Here is a 27,222-nt window from a genome sequence, read left to right on the forward strand (position 1 = left end):
TTGTTCCATTTCTTTGAAAAAGATGGATGGTACTTTGATAGGAATTGCATTAAATGTGTAGATTGCTTTAGGTAGCATAGACATTTTCACAATATTTATTCTTCCAATCCAGGAGCATGGAACATTTTTCCATTTCTTTGTGTCTTCCTCAGTTTCTTTCATGAGTACTTTATAGTTTTCTGAGTATAGATTCTGTGCCTCTTTGGTTAGGTTTATTTCTAGGTATCTTATGGTTTTGGGTGCAATTGTAAATGGGATTGACTCCTTAATTTCTCTTTCTTCTGTCTTGCTGTTGGTGTAGAGAAATGCAACTGATTTCTGTGCATTGATTTTATATCCTGACACTTTACTGAATTCCTGTATAAGTTCTAGCAGTTTTGGAGTGGAGTCTTTTGGGTTTTCCACATATAGTATCATATCATCTGCGAAAGAGGGATAATTTGACTTCTTCTTTGCCGATTTGGATGCCTTTAATTTCCTTTTGTTGTCTGATTGCTGAGGCTAGGACCTCTAGTACTATGTTGAATAGCAATGGTGATAATGGACATCCCTGGCGTGTTCCTGACCTTAGCGGAAAAGCTTTCAGTTTTTCTCCATTGAGAGTGATATTTGCGGTGCGTTTTTCATAGATGGCTTTGATGATAATGAGGTATGTGCCCTCTATCCCTACACTTTGAAGAGTTTTGATCAGGAAGGGATGCTGTACTTTGTCAAATGCTTTTTCAGCATCTATTGAGAGTATCATAGGGTTCTTGTTCTTTCTTTTATTGATGTGTTGTATCACATTGACTGATTTGCGGATGTTGAACCAAGCTTGCAGCCCTGGAATAAATCCCACTTGGTCGTGGTGAATAATCCTTTTAATGTACTGTTGAATCCTATTGGCTAGTATTTTGTTGAGTATTTTCGCATCTGTGTTCATCAAGGATATTGGTCTATAGCTCTCTTTTTGGATGGGATCCTTGTCTGGTTTTGGGATCAAGGTGATGCTGGCCTCATAAAATGAGTTTGGAAGTTTTCCTTCCATTTCTATTTTTTGGAACAGTTTCAGGAGAATAGGAATTAGTTCTTCTTTAAATGTTTGGTAGAATTCCCCCAGGAAGCCATCTGGCCCTGGGCTTTTGTTTGTTTGGAGATTTTTAATGACTGTTTCAATCTCCTTACTGGTTATGGGTCTGTTCAGGCTTTCTACTTCTTCCTGGTTCAGTTGTGGTAGTTTATATGTTTCTAGGAATGCATCCATTTCTTCCAGATTGTCAAATTTGTTGGCGTAGAGTTGCTCATAGTATGTTCTTAAAATAGTTTGTATTTCTTTGGTGTTAGTTGTGATCTCTCCTCTTTCATTCATGATTTTATTTATTTGGGTCCTTTCTCTTTTCTTTTTGATAAGTCTGGCCATGGGTTTATCAATTTTATTAATTCTTTCAAAGAACCAGCTCCTAGTTTCGTTGATCTGCTCTATTGTCTTTTTGGTTTCTATTTCATTGATTTCTGCTCTGATCTTTATGATTTCTCTTCTCCTGCTGGGCTTAGGGTTTCTTTCTTGTTCTCTCTCCAGCTCCTTTAGGTGTAGGGTTAGGGTGTGTACCTGAGACCTTTCTTGTTTCTTGAGAAAGGCTTGTACCGCTATATATTTTCCTCTCAGGACTGCCTTTGTTGTGTCCCACAGATTTTGAACCATTGTATTTTCATTATCATTTGTTTCCATGATTTTTTTCAATTCTTCTTTAATTTCCCGGTTGACCCATTCATTCTTTAGAAGGATGCTGTTTAGTCTCCATGTATTTGGGTTCTTTTCAAACTTCCTTTTGTGGTTGAGTTCTAGCTTTAGAGCATTGTGGTCTGAAAATATGCAGGGAATGATCCCAATCTTTTGATACTGATTGAGTCCGGATTTAGGACCGAGGATGTGATCTATTCTGGAGAATGTTCCATGTGCACTAGAGAAGAATGTGTATTCTGTTGCTTTGGGATGAAATGTTCTGAATATATCTGTGATGTCCATCTGGTCCAGTGTGTCGTTTCAGGCCTTTATTTCCTTGCTGATCTTTTGCTTGGATGATCTGTCCATTTCAGTGAGGGGAGTGTTAAAGTCCCCTACTATTATTGTATTATTGTTGATGTGTTTCTTTGATTTTGTTATTAATTGGTTTATAGAGTTGGCTGCTCCCACGTTGGGGGCATAGATATTTAAAATTGTTAAATCTTCTTGTTGGACAGACCCTTTGAGTATGATATAGTGTCCTTCCTCATCTCTTATTATAGTCTTTGGCTTAAAATCTAATTGATCTGATATAAGGATTGCCACTCCTGCTTTCTTCTGATGTCCATTAGCATGGTAAATTCTTTTCCACCCACTCACTTTAAATCTGGAGGTGTCTTCGGGCTTAAAATGAGTTTCTTGGAGGCAACATATAGATGGGTTTTGTTTTTTTATCCATTCTGATACCCTGTGTCTTTTGACAGGGGCATTTAGGCCATTCACATTCAGGGTAACTATTGAGAGATATGAATTTAGTGCCATTGTATTGCCTGTAAGGTGACTGTTACTGTATATGGTCTCTGTTCCTTTCTGATCTACCACTTGTAGGCTCTCTCTTTGCTTAGAGGACCCCTTTCAATATTTCCTGTAGAGCTGGTTTGGTGTTTGCAAATTCTTTCAGTTTTTGTTTGTCCTGGAAGATTTTAATCTCTCCTTCTATTTTCAATGATAGCCTAGCTGGATATAGTATTCTTGGCTGCATGTTTTTCTCATTTAGTGCTCTGAAAATATCATGCCAGCTCTTTCTGGCCTGCCAGGTCTCTGTGGATAAGTCAGCTGCCAATCTAATATTTTTACCATTGTATGTTACAGACTTCTTTTCCCGGGCTGCTTTCAGGATTTTCTCTTTGTCACTGAGACTTTTAAATTTTACTATTAGGTGACGGGGTGTGGGCCCATTTTTATTGATTTTGAGGGGCGTTCCTTGAACCTCCTGAATTTTGATGCTTGTTCCCTTTGCCATATTGGGGAAATTCTCCCCAATAATTCTCTCCAGTATACCTTCTGCTCCCCTCTCTCTTTCTTTTTCTTCTGGAATCCCAATTATTCTAATGTTGTTTCGTCTTATGGTGTCACTTATCTCTCGAATTCTCCCCTCGTGGTCCAGTAGCTGTTTGTCCCTCTTTTGCTCAGCTTCTTTATTCTCTGTCATTTGGTCTTCTATATCACTAATTCTTTCTTCTGCCTCATTTATCCTAGCAGTGAGAGCCTCCATTTTTGATTGCACCTCATTAATAGCTTTTTTTATTTCAACTTGGTTAGATTTTAGTTCTTTTATTTCTCCAGAAAGAGCTTTTATATCTCTCGAGAGGGTTTCTCTAATATCTTCCATGCCTTTTTCGAGCCCGGCTAGAACCTTGAGAATTGTCATTCTGAACTCTAGATCTGACATATTACCAATGTCTGTATTGATTAGGTCCCTAGCCTTCGGTACTGCCTCTTGTTCTTTTTTTTGTGTTGAATTTTTCCGTCTTGTCATTTTGTCCAGATAAGAGTATATGAAGGATCAAGTAAAATACTAAAAGGGTGGCAACAACCCCAGGAAAATTTGCTTTAACCAAATTAGAAGAGATCCCAAATCGTGAGGGGGGAGAAAGGGGATAAAAAGAGGTTCAAAAAGGAAGAAAGAAAAAAAAAAGAGAGAAAAAAAAGAAAAGAATTAAAAAAAAACAAATAAGAAAAATATAAAAAAGAAAAAAAATATATATTAGATAAACTGGTTTAAAAACGTTAAAAAAGAAAAAGGTAAAAGTTAAAAAAAAATTTTACCTGAATGCGAAAAAAAAAACAAAAAATGAAAAAGAAAAAAATTAATTAACTGCAAGACTAAAAAAAAATCACAGGGAAAAAGCCATGAGTTCCGTGCTTTGCTTTCTCCTCCTCTGGAATTCTGCTGCTCTCCTTGGTATTGAAACCGCACTCCTTGTAGGTGAACTTGGTATCGGCTGGATTTCTTGTTGATCTTCTGGGGGAGGGGCCTGTTGTAGTGATTCTCAAGTGTCTTTGCCCCAGGCGGAATTGCACCGCCCTTAGCAGGGGCCGGGGTGAGTAATCCCCTCCGGTTTGCTTTCAGGAGCTTTTGTTCCCTGAGAACTTTCCGTAGAGTTCCAGAGGACAGGTATATAAATGGCGGCCTCCTGGTCTCCGGCCCTGAGGAACCGAGAGCCCAGGGCCCCACTCCTCAGTGCGCCCTCAGAGAACAGCGCCCAGTTACTCCCGTGGGCCTGATCTCCGGCCGCCCTCCGAGCTCACCGAGACTGCGACCGGTTCAAGGTATCACCGAGCTGGGAGCTTACTGTCGGCTCTGTCTCTGTAGCCGGCTTTCCCATTCCAGTACCCGCAAGCTCTGCGACACTCAGACACCCCCGATCCTTCTGTGACCCTGCGGGACCTGAGGCCACGCTGACCCCGCGTGGGCTTCGGTTTAGCCTCTGGAGCGATGTCCCTCAGCGGAACAGACTTTTAAAAGTCCTGATTTTGTGCGCGGTTGCTCCGCCGCTTGCCGGGATCCGGCCCCTCTCCCCGGGGTCTATCTTCCCGTCGCTTTGGATTCACTTCTCCGCCGGTCCTACCTTTCAGAAAGTTGTTGTTTTTCTGTTTCCCGAATTGCTGTTCTTCTTCTCTTCGATCTGCCGATGGATTTTCAGGTGTTTGCAATCTTTAGATAAGCTATCTAGCTGATCTCCTGCTAGCTGAAGCAGTCTCAGCCTGGTACTTCTCCGCCATCTTGACTCCTCCCCTCAGAAAACACTATTCTTAAAGACTTTTGCAGACTTTTTCTTTTCTTTCCAAGAAAAGAAAAATTTTTTTGCCAGCGATGTCTAGGAACTTGTTCCCTCTGTGATTAAAAGCAGTTTTCTTGTTTTCTATATTCATACATTAATTGATGAATATTTTAACTAGTCTGACATTACTATATAAACTCTAGATTTGAAATTTGGAATAATACAGGCTGAACAGCGTCTAAGAGAAGTCATGGAGTGGTTAATAGTAAACAGTTGCTTAACTAAAGGCACTCTGATAACTTAAGCCGTTTTATGCAGAACAAAGTGGTTATACCATGTATCATTTAATTAAATGGCTGATGTTTGCATCCATTATACATCAGACTGACAACTCAAATCCTTTAATCCAACATGGACACTTATTTGGTCTCAGTTCATTGTAATTCACAGCTTTCCTTTTTTCTTTCTAATTATTAGTGTGAACTGCCCAGGGTGATGAGAACTTTCTTTTCTGATGCTTTTGCTAAGTAGCTTCTAATCCACATGTTTAGGTAGATTAGTTTAGTATGAAATTTGAGTACTTAAATCACTATTTTAGATGAAAATAAAAATGTTTCATTTCCTCTTTTAATCTCAGAGGGGAATGAATGCTTTGTGGCTTTTGGCAGTTCCTGGCTCTAAAGTTTAATAACACGTATAATAAAGGGCAAAAAAAGGCAAGGATACCAATTGAAAAAGAAAAAAGTATATGAGTTCTATATACTCAATTATGTGTTGAACTTGGCTAAAATAGGAATCAGACTCTTTCAGTCAGAGAAGCATGTTCTTCCTGGACTTCATAAATCTTACCTCCCTCTTGTGTGGGGCATCCACACAAGGCCATTGGTCTTTTCAATTCTACTGGAGTGAGAAGCCTGCAAAGTGAATAGAGTCAGCAAAAATAATAATAATTGGGCTTCAAATACCAGCGTTACCTATTGGTTAATTGAAAATACAACAAAAATTATTTTAAATAATTTTTAAAGGCACTTAAAATGAGTGCTAGCCCAAAGCATCGTTTATATTTTCCCTTGCATTTTTTAAAAAAATTAGGAGTTTTTGTCCCCCCGCTAAAATGTGTCCAATTTCTTTGGACAAGCTAAGAATGTTAGCTTTTATGGCTCATCAGGTCATAGGAATGAAACTGCTTGTGGCCAGAGTAAAAGAAATGCTTTTGATAATTTAGCTCTTCCTCTGTCACTTCTTATAAATTCTGGGGCCTAAGCTTGCATAATGCCTCCAAAGCATATTTTTTTAATGTAATTTGATTAGGCTACAAACTTGAATAATCATTTGTTGCAGTTGACAGACAGGAGTGGAAGGATTCCCCCAATCAAAATAAGACTAGTAAACTGATGTTTGTAGGTCTTCTCTCCTCTACTGTTCTGAAGACAGATCAGTATTGTTCTTTGAGTTCCGTCCATGAGGCCTAAGAATGCACATGGCTGCTCTTTGCCATGTCAGAAGCAACAGAATCAGAGGAGAGAAATAGTATTGAATACCTCCCTGTGCCAATGTTGATGAAGTGTTTTATGTATAAATATTATGTCATTTAATCTTTATTGCAAACTCTAAATTATAGGTTACTGATCATGTTTTATACATGTGCAAGATGAGCTTTAGAAAAATTAAAGTTATCTATAACTAACTAATCAGTAAAGATTTGAACCCAGCACTGTTTTACCCCAGGTCCCATGCTCTTTCACTCTCCTTTCCAAAGAGAATGAGGAAAAAGGAGAGGAAGGCCTGAAAGGGAGAACAAAGTTAAAGAGGAAAAAAAAAAAAAAGAAAGAGAGAGAAAGAGGGGTAAAAAAGAGAGAAACATACGAGAAAGGAGTGGAGTGACACATGGAATTGCTTCAGATTCCTTTCATGTCTTAGAACCACATCTAGGCATTTCTTCCTCTCCTCAGTTAGCTATATTTCTCAGGTTCTAATAACCTGGCATGCTGTGGATGTCCAAAGCTCCAAGGTTCGTTACAGGATGGCACCTGTCAGCTTATATGATGTGTTGTTTGAATCTTCTCTTATAGGATATATGGCACGAGAATATTTTTCCAGGAAAAAAGCCATTCACATAAACTGGCTGATTTTAGCCTTCCAGCTTGCTCCGTGATTTTTACCTACTTTCCATTTGAATGTGGTTCCCTAGAAAGAGGAATGCCTTTCTGCCATTCCTGGCCATCCTCGCACGTTTTATTTTTCCTCTCATTTCTGAAGTAGTGACATTGTGTGCTGTATTTTGAGTGGTAATGTTGATTGAAGTTGTCCCTGAAAGGCTGTGCACTTGACATGTCAAGGAGTGAGTGATTGACAGCAGATATAAGTACTTTTAGTGTCAAGGCTTTGTCAAGTCATCGTTGTGAAACCTGGTATACTGAATACCAATAATACCCTCTAGAGTTTCAATGGACAGATTTCTAACTCCCTCTACATTGATTTTTATACGCTTCTCAAGGAAAACGTAGTCTATTTTGACAAAGTTGGAAAAAATCACACATTCTTTTTGAAGATCTAATAAGATTTATAATTTTATTAAGTATCACAAAATCAACATTTTTTTTTACTTTTTTTTTTTTTTCCTGATGAGCTGAATGTATGGATTGCCTTCCCCTTGTGTGTTTACTGGTTATTAATTTTTTGTGGGACCAGTTTTTAGTGGCAAACTATCTTTAATGGGAAGGTTTTATAATATGCAACTAAGCTTATAAATTGGGAAGTTTAGCCCTAATTCCAGAACTCAGAGGTGATTACTTCCATACTAAATAAGATGGCCTCATCTTACTACCCAAAGAGAAAATTGTTTTCATTATTACTGTTACTTTTATAAGCATTTATGGAAATGTTTTTGCCTATTTCCTTCCCCTGTCCATTATCATTATTACTATTTTGATATTTTCTTTTTTCCTTTTTTTTTTTTTAACTATCTTACTGTCCAGAACATATGTGTTTTACTGTAATGACACTTATTCCAAATCCTGGAAGAAATAATTTGCTATAAAAATGTATTCTGTTCTCTTAAAACAGACTAACTTATTGTGGAAATGATCATACTTTGCTATCAAATCTTTCAGGAGTATATCCTCCTCTAAGAACTAAAATATGTCGATCTCAGCATTAATTGATATAGATTTTTCCTTCTTCTAGATCTTTAGTATTTGGAAATTGATTTTCTCCTTTTGCATTTCTCTTTTTAGTATTGCTCTTAGTCTTTCTTGATCAACTAAAATCCTTCCAGATTTAGCCCTAACCTTCTTCTCATCATTTTCAAAGTAAATATATAAATCACTCAGTTACTCCTCATAATGGCAGGTTTCCTTGTTTTTACAATCCTGACTTACCTAAAGTTTCCTATAATGGTGGGTACTTTTAAATTCTGGTAGTAAATTTTGAGTGATAGAGGTTCATTCCATTGTATCTGATACATAATTATGAATAGTCAACCTTGAAATTGGTAGGTTCACACTCATGTGCATACAGGGTCACGGGTGTGAATAAAACACATGCATCCCCTTTTACAACCATTTCTATATAAAGATTGTTAAGGCGTTTGGTGATTAAAATTCTCACATAGATGGTAATCTATGTACTTAGGGTCTTAGAAACATCTTTTTTTTTTTTTTTTCAGAATCTTATTTGATTATTCTTAACACAGGCCGTTCAATCAAAAATCCAATGTAATAAGAATGTTTGTATTTTCTCACTTTATTTTCTTGACCTGCCCTTTCAGTGTTTCCTACATAACCCCACACATATGCTTTTATCTGCCAGCCTGGCTTGCGAGGCCGCTCATCTTGGTACACTTTGTTCTTTCCTACCTGAATATCATTTAAAACATTTTTTGGAAACTTTTTTCTTTTTAAATTATTTTAAACTCACAGAAAACTTGTAAGATGCTTCCTCCAGATTCCCCAGTTGTTAGCAGTTAACCACTTTGCTATGTGTTTATTTCCTGAAACATTTGAGAGTACATGGCAGACATCATGGCCCTTTATCTCTAAATGCTTCAGGTGTATATTTCTTAAGAACAAGGACATTCTCTCCCATCAGTGCTGTATACTAATCAAAACCAGGAAATTAGCATTGGCTGGTATAATATTAACCAGCCACCTAATTCAGCAGTTCTAGCTTAATTTTGCCAGTTGTCCAGTAATATCCTTTCTAGACCAAAAAAATAAAAATTTCGGGTCCAGGGGTGCCTGGGTGGCTCAGTTGTTGGGTATCTGCCTTCTGCTCAGGTCATGATCCCAGCGTCTTGGGATCAAGCCCCACATTGGCTCCCTGCTCGGCAAGAAGCCTGCTTCGCCCTCTCCCACTTCCCCTGCTTGTATTCTCTCTTTCACTGTCTCTCTCTCTCTCTCTGTCAAATAAATAAATAAAGTCTTAAAAAAAAATTCCAATCCAGCATCCAGTCTAGGGTTATACATTGTATTTAGTTGTCATGTCTCTGGTCTCTACTAACTCAGAGCCGTCTCTCAGCATTTCTTTGTCTTTCCTGACCTTGATCTATTTGAAGAGTACATAGCCCCAGCATGTGGACAGTATATTTTTACCTTGGCCTGAACACTTTCCTCTTTCCTTTACATCAGTTGAATCTGTTACTTAGAGCTCAGCACTTTGGTAAAGCCTTCCTGAGTATAGGCAGGAAAAGCGGTCTCTGCTTCCCCATTGCCTTTCATTAGTTAACTTTTTAAAAAATGTCTTTCCTTAGTCATAAATGTCATTACTTAAAAAAAGAAAATTCCACAGTATAGGAAAGGAAGGCCTTTCCTCCCTGCCCACACCAACACTAAGAATTTAATAGATGTGTTTTCAAGTCATGTTGCATGCACATACATTCCTCTTTTTCATTCATTGTGTCTTAACTTTAGAACCCTGGAAGCCAGTTAAAGGAAAGAAGTCTGTAACTTACACATTTGGCATCCTCAAAGAGGATGGCACAGAAATGGGAGATGTGCAAAAAATGCTTGTTGGTTTTCAGAGTTTTAAAGGAAGAATGATGGTTGATATGGTAATATGTTTAATATTATAAATATATATTTATATAAAATATAAATAAAATATGGAAAATTTCTGATAAAAATCATAATTGGACTGTTTCTCTTTCTTAAATTTAGGTTGTTAAAGGCCTCACCTATTTGTGGAGTTTAAAGATTTTACATAGAGGTATGTATCACACTTACAAGCTCTGACTTAATTTGTGAATTTGGGTAGGTAGGAAGCTCTCCAGATACCTTGATTTTTTTAAATAAAATAAACAATCTGATATTTAAGCCAGCTGATACATTTGGTAATCAAAAAGATGGCTGCTTTATAAGTGTTTTTCTTATTTTCTCCTTCAGCTGCTCTCATTTTAGATTATAGGTGAGGTATTTTTGTGGATGGTTACCAAACATATAAAAAGGTATTTCATAGTATTTGAAAATCATAGGATCTGATTTTTAAATCTTAACTCTAGTTACCGCAAAGCCTTTGCTTTCTATACAGTTGTGTCCCTTCCCCTTATTAATGCTTCACATATCACCATACACTGATCTTTAAAAGATTGCCTTACATACATACCTTGAAAATAAAGCTTTAAACAAGGAGTTGGTGAATGCACCACAGATTAGTCTCCTAGTCTATTAGCAGAACAAACGAGAAGATTAATCAGGTAACTGTTGAATGTTGTGAAAGGAATCTCCCTTTGAATTTTTCAGTGTTCCCAACATGTCTGAATTCATTTGGAGCAAATTATTAAGTGAGAAACAGACTATAGCAAAGCAACTTCAGGGCCTCCTATTACTAGTGGTACTGTTTAATTTTACACATCTACTCAGCCCTGCTTCGTGCACATTTGGGGAATGCAATAGCATGCACATTGGACAGGATTAAAGGAAAGTTTTTTTAAAAAAAGTTATAAGCTTTGAGAGCACGAGTTAACAACTGATGCCTTCAATTGTAGCATCACATCTGTCACTAAGGGTTGTTTTCCTTCGTGATGGTTTTAACATCCTAGTGATTTCAGATTTCTTAAATCCCTCATCCCCTTTTAAAGAGGATGTGTAGACTTTGACAAGTAAAGCTTGCAGTTTTTGAAGGCGTTTATGCAGATTAAATGGAATCACGAACCAAGTTTTCCCTTAAAGCCAGTCCATTCTGTTTCTAGAGTATAGTTGGCGCAAAATGTAGGCGTAGGGGCAGTGAGCTGAGCTGTGTTAGTGTTACTCTTCCTGGGAAGAAGTCATCATGCGAACACATCTCGTGGGTGAGAAAAGAATGGAGCGTTTTCACCACCGAGGTTAAGAGAGAATGGTACTTCACATAATATGACCTGTACTGCTTCTATTCCCAGTATTCCCACCTCCCCACACTCATCAACCCATAAAGTAGTAATAGCCCTTTGAATCGGAGTTAACACAGTGGTCAGTTCTTGCCATTTTATTGATTTTTATGGACATCTGCTATCCGTTTGACAAAGGAACTCAAGGAAGACATAAATTCTCAACAGCAAAGCCTTCATTTAAAAGGACCTTGCCATGGAAATGCAAATGTTACTATTAAAGTGATTCTTAGGCTTGTCTTGTACTCTGGGCATACAGCATACTTCTGGCTTACAGTGAATTCTCCCTAACCAAAACTTTCTGTGAGGAATCTTAGTAGCACTAAGAACTATAGTGGATAGGGAAATACTGTTTGGTTATTCTGCCATCATCTTTGTTTTTTCTTCTTTGCAATCATTGGTTTTAGTTTTACTCTTTGTTTTGGAGAAATAATTGAATTTTTCTGTGAAATGGGATCTAGATAGACATGTTTCAAAGGGATTTATGCTTGGGCTCTAAGAATAAAGCCCAAGGTATATGTCAGGTTCCCGGAACAACGATCTGTAATCACTGTGGGCAAGTGTGGTGGACCAGAGCCTCTCAGAGGCGAGTAGATCCTCCCCAGCTCTGAATGCAACTTGAGCTAAGAAAAGTTTCTTTTACTGTGGAAGCCTTCACTTTCTATACAATTGCATCCCTTCCTTTGACTAATGTTTCAGATATCATCCTGTGCTGTTCCTTAAGAGATCACTTCACATACCTTGTGGCCTTAGTGGCTTTCCTGATTGAGGACATAAAGTTCCCAAAAAGGAATCCTGAACTTGTACTTCTCTTCTCAGTCTTTGCTGTCTGGCTGAATTCCTACTGCATCACCCACTGTAAAATGCTCCTAGTTAAGGGAAGAAGGTATCTGTGAGGGGCGGAATGGGGACAGTGGTAATAGGCCAACAAACTCTCCCAAGGTTTTAAATAAATACCAGTGAGTGAATGTGCATCTGTGTCTTTCTAGTTAGAAAGACTAATGAATTACAGTGCAGGTGAACAGTTATTCCCAGTAATTATAGGTACCCACCTAAAGAAATAATATGCTGTGTTACTATACCTCATTAAATATATTTATACGCTTAGCTGTAGAGTTTCCTGGTTATTCACGGCAACTTTCGCCTTCAGGATTTAAAAGTGTGTGCTTTTATTGACCAGTGGAAGAAGCCAGGTGTCCCTGAAGACTTTTGTGAAGGATTGTACTAGATTGAGTAGTTGTTAACTTAATATTTTAGAGGTTTTGTCCATATTTAATAACTTGGATTTCATAAAAATAAGATTAAAGATGTTTTTTTATTTACCAAAAAGCTATTTAATTTTCTCCCTGATTAAAAAATTATAGCTTTTTAGATCAGTTCAATCAGGCAATTAAAGATCAGAGCTTCCAAGTTCAGCTAAGGCAATTAAATAGGTAATATGCTTGTTTCTACACTTTTGCTATATAAGCTCATGGCTGTACCCTCTTAAAAGCCTATATACTCATTTTTGCTTTCTCTAAATGAATGATGGATAGGAATTCTAGCTGAACATGTGTCACATTGTCAAATCAAAGGCAGTGGTCCTTCTGCGGGGTTGGGAGTGGGGGTGGGGCTGCTACAGGTACCACAAGAACAGAGTGAACAGAAGATGGTGCAAAGAAATGCTCATGAGTGATCTAAGTTTCTTTCTCCTTTGTCTTGGTCTAAGTACCTGTGTTCTCCACCAATCATCATTTCCTTCCCTACAAATTCTGCCCCTAGAGCCAGGGTCTTGTACTTATGAACACAGATTTTAAAGACGAAGAAACATCTGCATTCAATTACCTAATGAGAAAAGAAAATACTGTTTCTCTCATTTAAATGGCTTCCTCAGAATACTGTAGTCCTGGATTTTTAGCCATGAAAACATAAATGCCTACATAGTATCTTTTGGAATTTATAAAAAACACAGTTAATGACTTCTAAACAAGCTGGTGAAAATTAAGAGTCTTTCCCACAGCGTGTATTCAGTGAGGACTATAGAGTACAACGAGCTCTGAGCAGTAGTGGTATGAGCACTGAGCAGCAGCGGTGAGACCACCCACCCTGCGGGGCTTGTTAGTCTGGCACAGGTTTGTTTTTTTCATGTGTGTAATGTCTACTGGACATTTTTTTTAAGAATTGAAATATAACAGTTACTGTTTATAATGAATGATCAAATATTATATTCAATAAGGTTTTTTTTAATTTTTAAATTTTTTAAAGATTTTGTTTGCAGGAGAGAGAAATGAGCATGAGTAGAGGGAAGGGCAGGGGGAGAGAGAAAAGGACAAGCAGACTACCCGCCTGAGCGGGGAGCCCGCTGTGGGACTCGATCCCAGGACCATGAGATCATGACCTCAGCCAAAGACAGACACTTAACCGACTGAGCCACCGAGGTGCCACATCAGTAAGATTTTACTAGTTTTATTTTATTTCTGTAATGATTTGGTTGAGATATATATGCAAGTACTTCATAGACTATCAAATGCTAATAATGAGCCCAAGTTTTATTATATAATAACTATGAATTAATCACTTTTTAATCCAGTTTAAGCACATACCACTTCCAGTTAAGCCAGGAAGAGAGTTTATTATTCTTTGTCTTACCGGGTCAAAAATTGTGAAAACCTTTTCTCTAAGATAGACATGTGGTATCGCATGAGAACATAATTATTAATAATATTTGAAAGTTCCACCAAGATTAACTACTGTGGAAGATTGTCTTTATTAAGCAGCACATGTGTGAGCCCCCTAACCGTAGCATGTACTGACTGGTTAAAAACAAAGAAAATGAACAGTGAGAAAGTCTGGTAGACCAGATTTGACATTGCAGCAAACATCGCAGCTTAACTTCAAAACATACATCGCCACTAATGAGGTGAGAGCCCTGCATATTAATAAGCCTGCAGCTCCAGCCACGGCCATCATTACCCACATCAAACATAAATACAAGATTAACACCTGTGCCATTTCTTTGGAAGATGTGCGAATGCCCTGGCAGTAACTGCTCGCTCTTTCCCTGAGGATAAAAAATAGAAATGGAAGGGTAATGAGAATAGAGTTTAGATTAAGAAAATAAAATTGGCAATCAGGCTCGGGCAATCTTACACAGATGGAGGAGTTTATAGAAAGACAAAAACCTCGATGGTTGGGTGTCCCAAGACATTTTTTACATATATGAACCTGGTTCATTTCATCTGCTTTCTCTAGTAGGAGAGGTTTTTCGTGTTTTTGTATTATATATATATACTTTTTAAATTTTTAAAAAGATTTTATTTATTTATTAGATTACACACGTGCACACATGCCAGGAGAAGGGCAATGGGAGGCGGAGAGGCTCTAAAGTAGACTCAGCACTGAGCGCAGAGCCCAACAAGAGCTCGATCTGACAACCCCAAGTTCAGGACCAGAGTCAAATCAAAAGTCGGGCACTTAACCGACTGAGCCACCCAGGATTCCCCCTATGTTTATAATTTATGTTATTCTGAAGGCAAACACTGTGCAAATAGAATTGTGTTTAGAGAAACCAAGTCTTGTGGTGTCAACATGCATGTTGGAATGTTATTTTCTGTTCCCTCTTGGCATTACTTATTACAAATCTGGCCTCACACAGACCTAAGTGGAACTACCTTAGATTCCAAAGTTGTGTCATTAGTTCAGTCATCTAGCAACTATTATTTAATACCAGCTATGTTCCCGACACTTGTAATACATTAGTATAAAAAAAAAAGATTCCTATACTCATGGAACTCACTCTAGTAAGGGTAGAGCAGGGTTGTGAAACAGTCCATAAATAATAAACATAGTAAAAAAAGCAAATACATTGTGTTAGAAGATGGCTAGTAATATGGAGAAAAGAAAAGCTAGGTCAGGCTTGGAGCAGCCAACGAATAGTTTGTAGCATTCCCAGGGTAGGCCTCAGAAGATGAGCTTGGAGTAGAGGCTTGGAGGAGGAGAGGAGCTGGTCAGATAGGTATATGGAAGAATAGAGCAGGAGTCACCAGGTAGGATGTGTCTGGAGTGTTCACAGAACAGCAAGGAGGCTTGTATGTTCTGTTAGGAACTGTTGCAGGTGAGTTACAGAAGCTCAGATCAAGGAGACAGTTGTGAAAATGAGGAGAGGTAGTCAGATCCTGAGTATATTTTAATTGTAGAATCAATGGAATTTCCAAATGCATTGCTTTGTGGGTATCAAGAGAAAGAAAGGAGGTAAGGTTGCTTGAAATTTCAGTAGTAGTTCAGTGTACTAAATAATGTTTCCTGCTACTTTTTTTCTGTAATAAAAGGGAGCCCTTCACTAAAATTAAAAATGGATAATATAAGTGCCAACAAGAATATAGAGCAGAGGAAACTCTCCTGCATTGCTGGCACGGATGCAAAATGGTACAGGTGCTTCAGGAAACAGTTTCATACTTTCCTGCAGCACGAGCCAGCTTGATTCACAGTTCTCCCAAATTGGAGACAGCCCAGATGTCTTGTAGATGGCACACAAATAAGCAAGCTATAGTTAATCCGTACAGCGGTGGGATACTGTATAGTAATAGTAGGGAACAAACTACTGATACACGCAACAGGGACAGAGGTCAAGAACTTTATGCTATGTGAGGGAAGTCAACCTCAGTGGGCCACCTCTTGTATATTCCACTTTCATGACATTCTGGAAAAGGTAAAACTACATGGATAGAAAATGCATGAGTGGTTGCCAAAGGGTAGAGGGCAGGTTAACTCTAAAGCTATGAGGGAATTTTGGGGAGTGTTAGAAATGTTCTGGACCTTGATTTTGGTGGTAGTTACACAACTGTACACATTTGTGGGAACACACAGATCTAGCGCGCCTGGCTGGTTCAGTTGTTAAGCATCTGCCTTCGACTCGGGTCATGATCCCAGTGTCCTGGTATTGAGCCCCATGTCAGGCTCCCTGCTCAGGGGAGATCCTGCTTCTCCCTCTCCCTCTGTGATCTCTCTGGCTTTTGCTCTCTCTCAAGTAAATAAATAAAATCTTAAAAAAAAAAATGAACACATAGATCTATACACCTGGAAAGTATGAATTTTACTACAGTAAGTCAGACTTTAAAAAATATATTAGCAAAGGAAGAGACAGAAGGAACTCTTTTCTCAGCAGTGTGGTAGAAGCTGTGCTTTAGAAAGAAGTTTCCCCCGCCAGAAAGGCAAACCATTCATTTGAAGAGTCTCAGTGATTCTCTCATTATCATCGTACCTCAGAGTCCCTGAAAAATCCTACCTGTGTTTGGTCTAACAAATCAGTAGGTTGGGAAAAAATCTCTGATGATTTAAAGGACTTGGCAATGTCAGAGAGAGAGAAACTTAGAAGTAGCTGTTGTGGTCTAGGAATTGGGATCATCTGGAAATTGGACAATATTTTCTTTCCTTAGTTAAACCATTTTTCCTCTTAGATAATAGTAAAGAACTACAAGTGTATAATGCTGACTTGGCCCAACTTGGACAACTTTAAAAGCTTAATTTCTAAAAAGGAATAAAGCTTTATTTGAATTCCCAGTTCAGTCACACTTATTGACTGCCTTGTTGTGTGACCCTGGAAAGGCAGGACTCTCTTCTCTGGGCCTCAGTTTCCTCTTATATACATTGAAGGGATGGCTAGGCAGTCACCCGGTTTCTTCAAGCACCAGGATTCCGTATTCTGTGATCTGGGACAGACAGAAGGATGACAGGCTTGTGAGGTAAGGGAATAAAGCTAATCAGAGAGGTATATGGGAAAAGAAGGAAAAAGATCAGGAATCCCTGAGAGTAGATTATGCTTTGGAAATAATGATAGGATTAGTAGGAGTAATAATAATGTTTATTGAGCATTACTCTGTACAGACACTGCCCCAAGTGCTTGATTGTCTATAAACTATTTTGTGTTCATTCAAAGTACGGACTTCCATGAAGTATGAAATTGTCTAGAACTGAAGTTGAGACACTGAAATGCAAACAAATAATTGAGGATTAAAGCAGTGTGACTCAGCTAAGACAATGGGTGCTTTCAGGGCACCTGGGTGGCTCAATTAGTTAAGCATCTGCCTTTGGCTTGGGTCATGATCCTGGGGTCCTGGAATTGAGCCCCATGTCAGGTTTCCTGCTCAGCGGGGAGCCTGCTTTTTTCTCTGCCCCCCCCCCACTCATGCTCGCATTCATGCCCTCTCTCCCTCAAATAAATAAAATCTGAACAAATAAAAAGAAAAGAAAATGGTGCTTTCTGAACCAGAATGGTGTAGTAAAATCGAAAGACATCTTTAAAGGGAAAAGGTTTTACCTGCTATAAAGTATACCAAAATAAAATATTTTGACTAACAAAGAATTATAAAAAGAACATGTTGAAACACAACATGGGTGAGAAAAAAATTTTTTTTTATCTTTTTATTTTGAAATCATTATAGATTCACAGGAAGGTGCCAAAAAAAGGTACAAGAAGATTGCCCATGCAAGGGCATTCTTTTTGAGGAAGGAATTTGGAAGAGAATTGGAGGCCAGTTATCCAAGAGTGTAGGCAGGTAAATGTTATATATGTTTGTGAATGCCTTTTACATGAGATCAGTGTAAACTTAAAGATTTGAAAAAATGTTAGAATATTTGTATTACATCCCCAATTTATTTTATTGTATTTACTAAATGAGAGAAGAGGATGGGATGGTAGAAGTAAAAGCTTTGAATTCCTTAGGAAAGAAATGTTAATGTCAAGGTGGCTGTGTTAATACCTTAATGGGTAGTGAAGTTGGGATTTTTGGCAGAAACTAATCATCATTTGCTGGATAAAGGGATTCTTTAGGGAAAGGAATGTTGGAAAACATTACTGTCAGTTGAAAACTAACCTGGTTAGTTTTAAGTAACTTGTGAAAAATGTGCACAAAACTTTCATAACAACCTCTTTTGTAGAGATGTACTGAGTGTATGCTTACTCATAGGTCACAGTGAGTTTTTTATTTCAGCCGTGATTTTCCTATCTGGAGGAGCAGTCAGAGTTTTTTTGTTCTGTTTTGTTTTGTGTGTGTTTTGTTTTTTTTTTTTAGATTTTATTTATTTATTTGACAGAAATTACAAGTAGACAGAGAGTCAGGCAGAGAGAGAGAGAGAGAGGGAGGGAAGCAGGCTCCCTGCTGAGCAGAGAGCCCGATACGGGACTCGATCCCAGGACCCTGAGATCATGACCTGAGCCGAAGGCAGCGGCTTAACCCACTGAGCCACCCAGGCGCCCCTGTTCTGTTTTGTCTTAAAGAACTGGTTAGTGTTTGAGCAACCCAAGTCATTTAGAAAGGAATCATCCCCGGTTGGTTTTATGTTGATCATGAGACGCTGAGAGAGTCGAGGTGTGGGGGCTCCTTCCCTGAGCTCTCTGACTATTTCAGTCTGCTCTGTCTGGAAGGGGCATTTGTGTTAAGCAAGTGCTGGTGACAGGAGCCCACTTACCTTGGCTCCTGTTTTTAAATCCTTTAAAGAATGTCCTTTAAATGTAAATATTAATCACATGGCAATGCCGTAGTAGATCATGACTCATGAACATTTGTGGGAAAAAAAAAATAGACTTAGTCCATTAACTGAGGTAAACAAACTAGTTTAATGGCTGTGGGTTGTTGGTTTTTCTCCAGCTCTGACAATCCACACAAATGAACATCTCTACAGAGTAAGCGTTCTTCCCCACATTGGTCATTCATTCTCTTTGCCTCGGGTAATCACTGGGGATTTCCATATTTGTGGTAATGATTTTCAGAAGACAAGAAACCCCATATTACATTACTTAAAAGTATTCTTTTAAAAGAGTGTGTCTAGAATGTATAAAGAACTCTAAAAACTCAGCAGTAAAAAGACGTGAAGAGACATTCCACTGAAAGAGGATATACAGATAGCAAATAAGCTCGTGAAAGGATGTTCAGCATCATTAGCCAGATTAAGACCACATTGAAATATTAACACACACCTACCAGAATGGCTAAAACTTAAAAATAGAGATAATACCAAATGCTGATGAGGATGCAGAGAAATTAGATCACTAACACATTGCTAATAGGAATATAAAATGATATAGCCCCAGTGGAAAATTTGGCATTTCTTTTTTTTTTTTTTAAGATTTTTTATTTATTTATTTGACAGACATCAGAAGTAGGCAGAGAGGCAGGCAGAGAGAGAGGAGGAAGTAGGCTCCCTGCTGAGCAGAGAGCCCAATGCGGGACTCGATCCCAGGACCCTGAGATCATGACCTGAGCCGAAGGCAGCGGTTTAACCCACTGAGCCACCCAGGCGCCCCAAATTTGGCATTTCTTAAAAATTTAGACATGCAACTACTGTCCAGCCCAACAGTTGCACTCGTAAGCATTTATCCCAAAGAAGTGAAGACTTATGTTCACACAAAAACATGTATACAAATGTTCATAGCGGCTTTATTTATAATAGCCCAAAACTGGAACCTACCCAGATGTCCATCAGTGAGTGAACAATTAAACATTGTACGTTTATACTGTGTAATACTAATCAGCAGTAAAAAGGAATCTCCAGAGCATTATGCTGAGTTGAAAAAAAAAAAAAAAGTCAGGCACAAAAAGGTAAATATAGTATGATTCCATTTTTATAATATTTTTTAAAAGAAATTTTATTTATTTATTTGAGAGAGATACAAAGACAGAGCACAAGCAGGGGAAGAATCAGAAGAGGAGAGAGAAGTAGACTCCAACTCATGGGGCTCGATCCCAGGACCTGGAGATCATGACCTGAGCCGAAGGCAGGTGGTTAACCATCTGAGCTACCCAAGTCCCCCTTTATAATATTTTTTAAATGACAAAGTTATAGATATGGAGAATAGATCAGTGGTTTCCAGGAGCTAAGGAGAATATGCAGGGGTCAGAGGAAAGTGGGTGTGGTAGAAAAGAGTATAGTGGTGGACACGTTCTCTGTCTTAACTATACCAGTGTCAGTACCCTGTTTGTGATACTGTACTGTAGTTTTACAAGATGTTACCATGGATAGAGAGTATACAGGATGTCTCCATATTGTGTCTTTAACTGCATGTGAAACTACAATGACCTCAAAATAAAAAGCTTAATTTAAAAAATATGTGATCTTTCTATAGCTGTCTGTGTGGGTAGTCTACTTAATCAGAGAGGGTTGTTGTGGACTTAGTTTTTCTTTCTCCTATGCATCTGTGATAGGATTTATCACAGCAGAGTCTTCCCTTTCAGGACATCTCTAACAGGATGAAGAACCCAGGGGAATTACTATGCAGGGCACCTCCCCCCTCCCATTCTGAAATGAGTATCCTTGGAAGCCTTAGAGGAAAGAAAAGAGCTCATGTACCATACAGAGAAGGAACACAAGCGGGAGAGGGTAGTTATTCCCCCGTCATGTCCCCTAAAGGCCTTCTACCTTGCTGGGAGTTGGGATTTAAAGTCAACTATGTGCATTTGGACTTAGAGGTTTTCATAGTACCCTCCAAGGAGCCCCTGGCCTCTATGATGAGCTCTGTCCAACTACCCGCAGGGTGCACTCTGTGTGCCCTGCTGCATGTGTGATTCACCAAGCCCTGCAGCAAGCTCTGATCATGGCTTTGTCTTGAGGCGGACCGTGAAGTTTAGCAGTTTATCAGAGGAAGATGGAGAACACTCGTGTGATGGTCATTCTGTTGCTGAGAGGTTGAAGGCCACAGTTAGTGTGTGGTACTTATGTGCCACTGCATGTTTATGAAACGAATAAATTGAATTGTAACTTTCTGGGAACAACATTTTTCTTTGAGAATTTTTTTCTGCAAGAAAAAATTGTTCTATAGTGGTATGTCGCTTCATTGGAAGTTATCCTTTGTTGCCCTTTCTAATACTAAAGTAAGAGATTTATCCTCAGGTAGAACACTCTGCCAGAATTTACAGCAGTTACAAGTTAGTTATACTTACAAGACCGCTCCACACCTGTTCTTTTCTCGAAGACCTAGTTTGAAATGATCAGCCCCATGGAAATCAAGTCCATTATTTTGCCGTTGGGAGTATTAAGTTCCCTCTGGACTGCGTGCAACAATAATTGTTATCATTCACTGAATGCCTTTTGTCTACTACTATATTAGATCTTTTGTGTGTATTATTTCATTTGAGCTTGGTGACAGCCTTGCAAGGTTGTCATCCCCATTTTTAGGTGAAGAAACAAAGGCTCATCAGGCTAAAGAATTTCGCCATAAAAAAGGCCATCGGGGTTGGTGGTCTAATGGAAGAGCTCTGGTTTTAGGGTCAGACCCAGGTTTAAGTCCTGGTTCCGCCTCCTAATTCAACTTTGCTACGTGACCTTGGGTCAGTTTCTTAACCTCTTTGAGGTCACAGCACTGTGCCTGGTTCATAAAAGCTGTTGTGTAGTTCAAATAATGCTTCATAAGAAAAGCAGCGAAAGATTATGTGGGAATAGTTAGAACCTTCCCCAGACTTTCCTCCTTATCTCCTTTCCCATGAGAAATGGAAAGATCTAAAATAAAACATCTGAAGATCAGCCAGCTATTCAGTGCCAAAGCTGGGATAATAGTCCAGCCGATAAATTCAGGTGTGGTTTATCTTCTATATAGTTCAGCTTGTTAAGGCCTAAGACTTGGGATTAGAGGGCCACCTGGGTGGCTCAGTCAGTTGAGCATCTGACTTTGGCTTAGGTCATGATCTAGGGTCTTGGGATCGAACCCCCCATCAGGCTCCTTGCTCAAAGAGGAGTCTGCTTGTCTCTCTCCCCCTCTCTCTGCCCTTCCCCCCACTTGTGCATGCACACTTTCTCTCAAATAAATAAATAAAATCTTTTAAAAAAAGAATAAGACTTAGGATTGGAGACTCTAGTTGTATAGCCCTAAGCAAGTTGTTTTATTAATTTGAGCCTCAATTTACTCATCTGTAAAATGGAGCTAATGATATTTATCTCAATGGTTATAATGAGAACTAAATGAGTTAATAATGCATATGATGATAATGCATTTAGCTTAATGTTTGGCATATACAAGTACCACAGAGGTATTAGCTGCTAGAATTTTTATTTCTTTCCTTTTTTTTTTTCTTTTTAGGGGAGGGAGGGGCAGAGAGAGGGGGACAGAGAAAGAATCTCAAGCAGGCTCCACTCTCAGCACAGAGCCCAACACAGGGCTCAGATTTAAGAGTTGGGCCCTCAACCAACTGAGCCGCCTAGGAGCCCCTAGAATTTCCATTTCTTTTGAACAATTTACCAGAGTTCGTCTTGTGGACGTGCTGCTTCAAGTCTACAATTAAAATGCATCTTATAGTTTATTTGTGCCTTTAATGTAATACTCCATTCCATTTTTTCCTTTCCCCTTTTCACTGCTTTTATAGTCAGTAGGATTCTTAGAATTCATGGTATCTTAGATGTGGGGAAGTAGGTTCTCTCAGAGCTGGGACAAGATACTTGTCTCTTCTGAGTCTCAGGAACTGGTCCCTTCGCACCTACTCTTTATCACACACTGACCAGAATGCGTACATATTGCTGGGCAGAAATCTAAAATCCACTGTGCTAGAAGGGAACCTCTTTTACTTATTGTGAAAAGATTGAGGGAAGGCAGAGGCCGTTTTGCCCTTGGTATCAGCCTTTTTAAATGCTGCGTGTCTCCTGCCTTTCTCATACATGAAGGAGAAAACCAGGTTTGTTGCCTCCATTCTGAATGGAATCATGAGATTCTAGATAGTAGCTGCCATTTCAGATAGCTAATTATACTGTTTAATTTTATTTAAGGCTTTGCAAGAATATTTGGATGACCTACCCTTTATTATATGATGGAGTGATTAGAATAACTTTTATATTGCATTGTGGCTTTCTCTTATGTGGGTCCCTGTTGTGCACAGATGAATTCGTAATGCAGAATGTCAGCAGAGTCTATATTTAATTGTACCTGCTGTTCTCATTCATTAGAATGCAGTCCCCAAGAAATAACTAGATAGATATATTAGTTGTTGTCTTTTCATAAGACAATTAAACATAATGAAAGATAATGAAAGGAGGTTTCTGCAGCACCTTTGGAACAGTGCTAGGAGAGGGTACCAGGAGGGGAGACCTGCTAATGTGTCCTCTGGCTCCTGGCATTGCAAGCAAAACCGTGTAATTGCTTTATGGAAGGAAGAAGTTGTAGAGAAGTTTATTTCTGCTTTCACTGTCATCCACAACAGAGCCACGTGCCATATTTCAAAACTGAGATCACATTCCCTTAAGAATTTTAGCCATGGCTCTTTCTAAAAGCATCCAGCGAGGCTTGAAAGCACAGAGCAAATTAAATATTTTAAGTATAAAACCTGAATGATACCAAAAAAAGAGCAGAAGTAGCAGATACCATCAGCACTTGGTAGGAATAGATCACAACAAAAAGGGAAGCCTCAATTTGTGTGGTTTTCTTTTTCCAACCAGAGAAAGCACGCAATGGCTTGCACAAAGTCAACGTTTTCTTTGGAGCTAATCTTACCAGGAAACAGACACACAGATCCCTGTACAAAGCGCATCGGGTAACTCCAGCTGTAGTGTAGTGAAAGTGCTTCTATTTATCTTTTCTGAACAGCCCCCTCGGCACCCAGCCACATCGTGACCGAGGGTAGCCTCCCCCTCTGACCCGTGGTTGTGTTGGGAGCGGGGGCTGGGCTGTGGGCGGCGGGGCATTTTGTGGAGAGCTGCAGAAAGCACATGCTCTCATGGGCTCCGGTCTTTATTAGCAAGCTTCAGCCTGATGCTGTTTTTGTGGATTGTTTAATAGCTAATTGATGCAGCATGTGTCAAGATACAGTTTCTTGCATGAGGCGGTTATGGGTGGCAACATGGGTTGTCTCAACATGATACCAATTTCCACAGTCAATTTGGTCAATTCAGTGAAAAAAAAAGAGTGAGTCAGTCCAGCCTGAAAATCCGAGCCTTTTCTGGAGGTTATTGAGGCAACCATGGTTGGTTGACCAAATTTTTCATGTTTGAACCAGTTGTTTTCACATTTTGTTTACATAGCCTTAGTTTTGGTGGGGGAATAGTCTTACAACACACAGAAGTGACTCTTAAAAATTCATGTCTTTAAATATTTATAATCACAATCGGGCCTTCTAGTGCATATCAGTTTTGAGAGGGAATAACCATTTTGCCATTGGCATATAGTATGTGATCATTGTAATTAACTGACGTTTTGCATTTTGTTATCAGTAGAGTAGGAAAGTGACCACCGTGATGGGAAAGCACCGGAGACACTATGGAGAATAAGTCAAATTGTGTTTTGAGGCTGATTTTTTAAGCAGTTTTATTGATCTGTAACTTACATATCATCAAATTCACCCATTTTAAGTTTATGATTCAGGTATTTTTAATAAGTTATAGAATTGTATTACTATCCCCATAATCCGTTTTGGAACATTTCCATCACCCCAGAAAAGTCCTCATGACCATTTGCAAACAATCCCTGCTCCCAGCCCCAGGGAACCACTGATCTTTTTTCTGATTTTATAGAATTGCCTTTTCCGGACATTTTATAAAAGCAGAATCATAGAACATAAAATCTTTTTTTTTTTTTTTTTTTTGGTTAACCCTATCTGTAACATGGTACTCAAACTCAGTGACCCTGAGATCAAGAGTCACATGCTCTACCAACTGAGCCAGCCAGGCGCCTCAATGTAAAATCTTTGCTATCTCACTTCTTTCACCTAGCATAATGCTTTTGGGGTTCATCCATGTGGTACCATATGTCATTCATTCCTTTTTATTGCCGAATTATAATTTGTTGTATGGATAGATCACATTTTATCCATCCATTTGCTAATAGACATTTGGATCATATCTAGTTTGAGGCTATTATAATAATGCTGTTATTCGTGTACAAGGCTTTATTTTGTTCTCTGTTCATATAACTCTTGAGTAGATAGGTGGGGGTGGTTAGTATCTTTTTTTAAATATTTGTAATCACAGTGAATCAGGTCATATAGTACATACCACTTTAGAGAAGAAATAACCATTTTTTTTATTCATCCATAGTTTATGACCAGTGTAGTTAACTGATGTTTCATATTTTGTTTAAAAATCAGACAGAGGGGTGCCTAGGTGGCTCAGTCGGTTAGACATCTATCAACTCTTGATTTCAGCCCAGGCTGTGACCTCAGGGTCATGGGATCAAGCCCCACACCAGGCTTCATGCTCAGCATGGAGTCTGCTTCTCCCTCTCCCTCTGCTTCTCCCCTCTTCATGCTTTCTCTCTCACTCTTTCTCTTTCAAGTAAAATATGGGGCACCTGGGAGGCTCAGTTGGTTAAGTACCTACCTTCAGCTTAGGTCATGATCCCAGGGTCTAGTATCAAGCCCCACATGGGGCTCCCTGCTTAGTAGGGAGTCTGTTTCTCTCTCTCCTTCTGCTCTTCCCCCTCTGCTTGTGTTCTCTCTCTCAAATAACTTTTAGAAATATATAAAATTAAAATCTCTTTAAAAGAAAAAGAGTAGGAAAGTGACCACAAGGATTATATGGTAAGTTTATGCTTAATTTTTAAAGACATTTTCAGGCTATTATCCAGTTAGAGGCTCCTGTAGATAACCATCTACTATTATCTTATAGGTGATGTGAGACCTTGTTTGTAAATTCTCTTATTCTTCTCACTTCCTGGTATCTTTCTAATCTTCTGAGCACTTCAAATTATTGAACAGAACTATATGATAACTGCCTATTATCTATATGGGATGTCACTTATGCAACTCAGATATTCATTACATCATCAATAAAACGCCCACTTACTATGAAATCTCACTGAAGGAGTGGGCAAATATTATGACAGGAGATTCATGTTGTGACCAGATAATTGTTAGCTCTTCTGAGATCCCAGCTGAACAGCACTTGCCATCCTGGTAGAAGGCTGTCTTTAGGTAGAGCTCGTATAATGAAAGTGAACTTTATTTAGAACTGGGTCTGGTTTAGTGTGTTAGATAACCCACTTCCCGACTTTCAAGGGTGAGAGTCATTGTCATTACCAATTCTACAAAGCAATACCTCCAGTATATGTGGCGCCTTCAAGTTTATAAAACATTTCTCTCGTTTATTTTATTAATTTAAAATAGCAATTTGTTGAGGTCCAGCTCTGTTATAGGCACTGCTAAGTACACAGTCCCACTGTTTTCCTAACCACCTTGTCAGCATGGGAAGATCAGATACCATCTATAATTTTATATATCCTGTGCACGTGAGCACGTGCACACAGGCACACTCGCACACTTTCCATGTCATCTCTGCTTCCTCTGAGAGGGTCTGACCAACAGATATCTATTCTGATTCCCATAAAAATCTATCTGCATAAAATGACTAAATTTTTTTCTAAAATGAAAGAAGATAAGAAATAGCTGATTTAAAAATGGGTACTTTGCATTGTACCTTTATCTCGATTTCTCCAACATGGTATTGCCCTCTTGGCCAAGATAGATTAAAATCAGACTGCTGCGAGTTAGAGAACACCAACACATATTTTATATCTAATGCTAAGAGAATTAGAGTTAATTTGGTTTTTCACCAAAGAGTTATGTTTTACATTTGATGGAGCTTGTTTCTTTTTAGTGGTATGAAGAGGACCTGTAATTTTACATACCTCATTTGTATTTTCTTTGAGAAAATGTCTCAGTTAAAATCAATGCCCTACTATTCATTTAAGCTCCCTTGCCTTCAATAAAACTAATTGATAAACCCTAATAATTAATGGCCTGATTAAACCAAAATGACTTACATCTGCCCTGATGATTGCCATTTATAATCAGTCACTTTAATGACTCATCTTTTTTGCACTTTGTTTACAGAAGAAAGGTTATGGTGTTTTTAAGTGAGCTGAATAAAAAGCTCTAGCCTTTCAGTTGCCGTTTGTTTTCCATAACTTGAGGCTGCATTAAAATAAGTGTAGACACCAACTGCCCCCTTAAAAGAAACTTTTTGCCTTATCTGTCATGTTTATAGCTTAGAATGAAGTTGAAAACAAACCAGAAGAGATCACTTTAGTATTCCTCGAGTGGTTTTCAAGAGTTGTAGAATTTGCATATTTTAAGTGAAAACTTGGAAGTAATAAGTTCTGTTGCTGCATACTGGGATTGCTTACACCTCAGATACAAGGTGAGATA

At 38.7% G+C, this 27,222-nt stretch overlaps 1 protein-coding gene across 10 annotated transcripts in view; it reads left to right on the forward strand.

The window, feature by feature from the left end:
* MAP2K5 (mitogen-activated protein kinase kinase 5) overlaps positions 1-27,222 on the forward strand; it is a 260,220-nt gene that overhangs the window by 107,470 nt on the left and 125,528 nt on the right. For all 10 annotated transcript variants that reach the window (XM_059180906.1, XM_059180907.1, XM_059180913.1 and 7 more), the window contains exon 13: positions 9,924-9,972. In XM_059180906.1, coding sequence (XP_059036889.1) covers positions 9,924-9,972 — 49 coding nt within the window. The remainder of the gene's footprint in view (positions 1-9,923; positions 9,973-27,222) is intronic.

Source organism: Mustela lutreola, chromosome 7 (genome assembly GCF_030435805.1).
Source record: "Mustela lutreola isolate mMusLut2 chromosome 7, mMusLut2.pri, whole genome shotgun sequence".
NCBI classification, from domain to species: Eukaryota; Metazoa; Chordata; class Mammalia; order Carnivora; family Mustelidae; genus Mustela; species Mustela lutreola.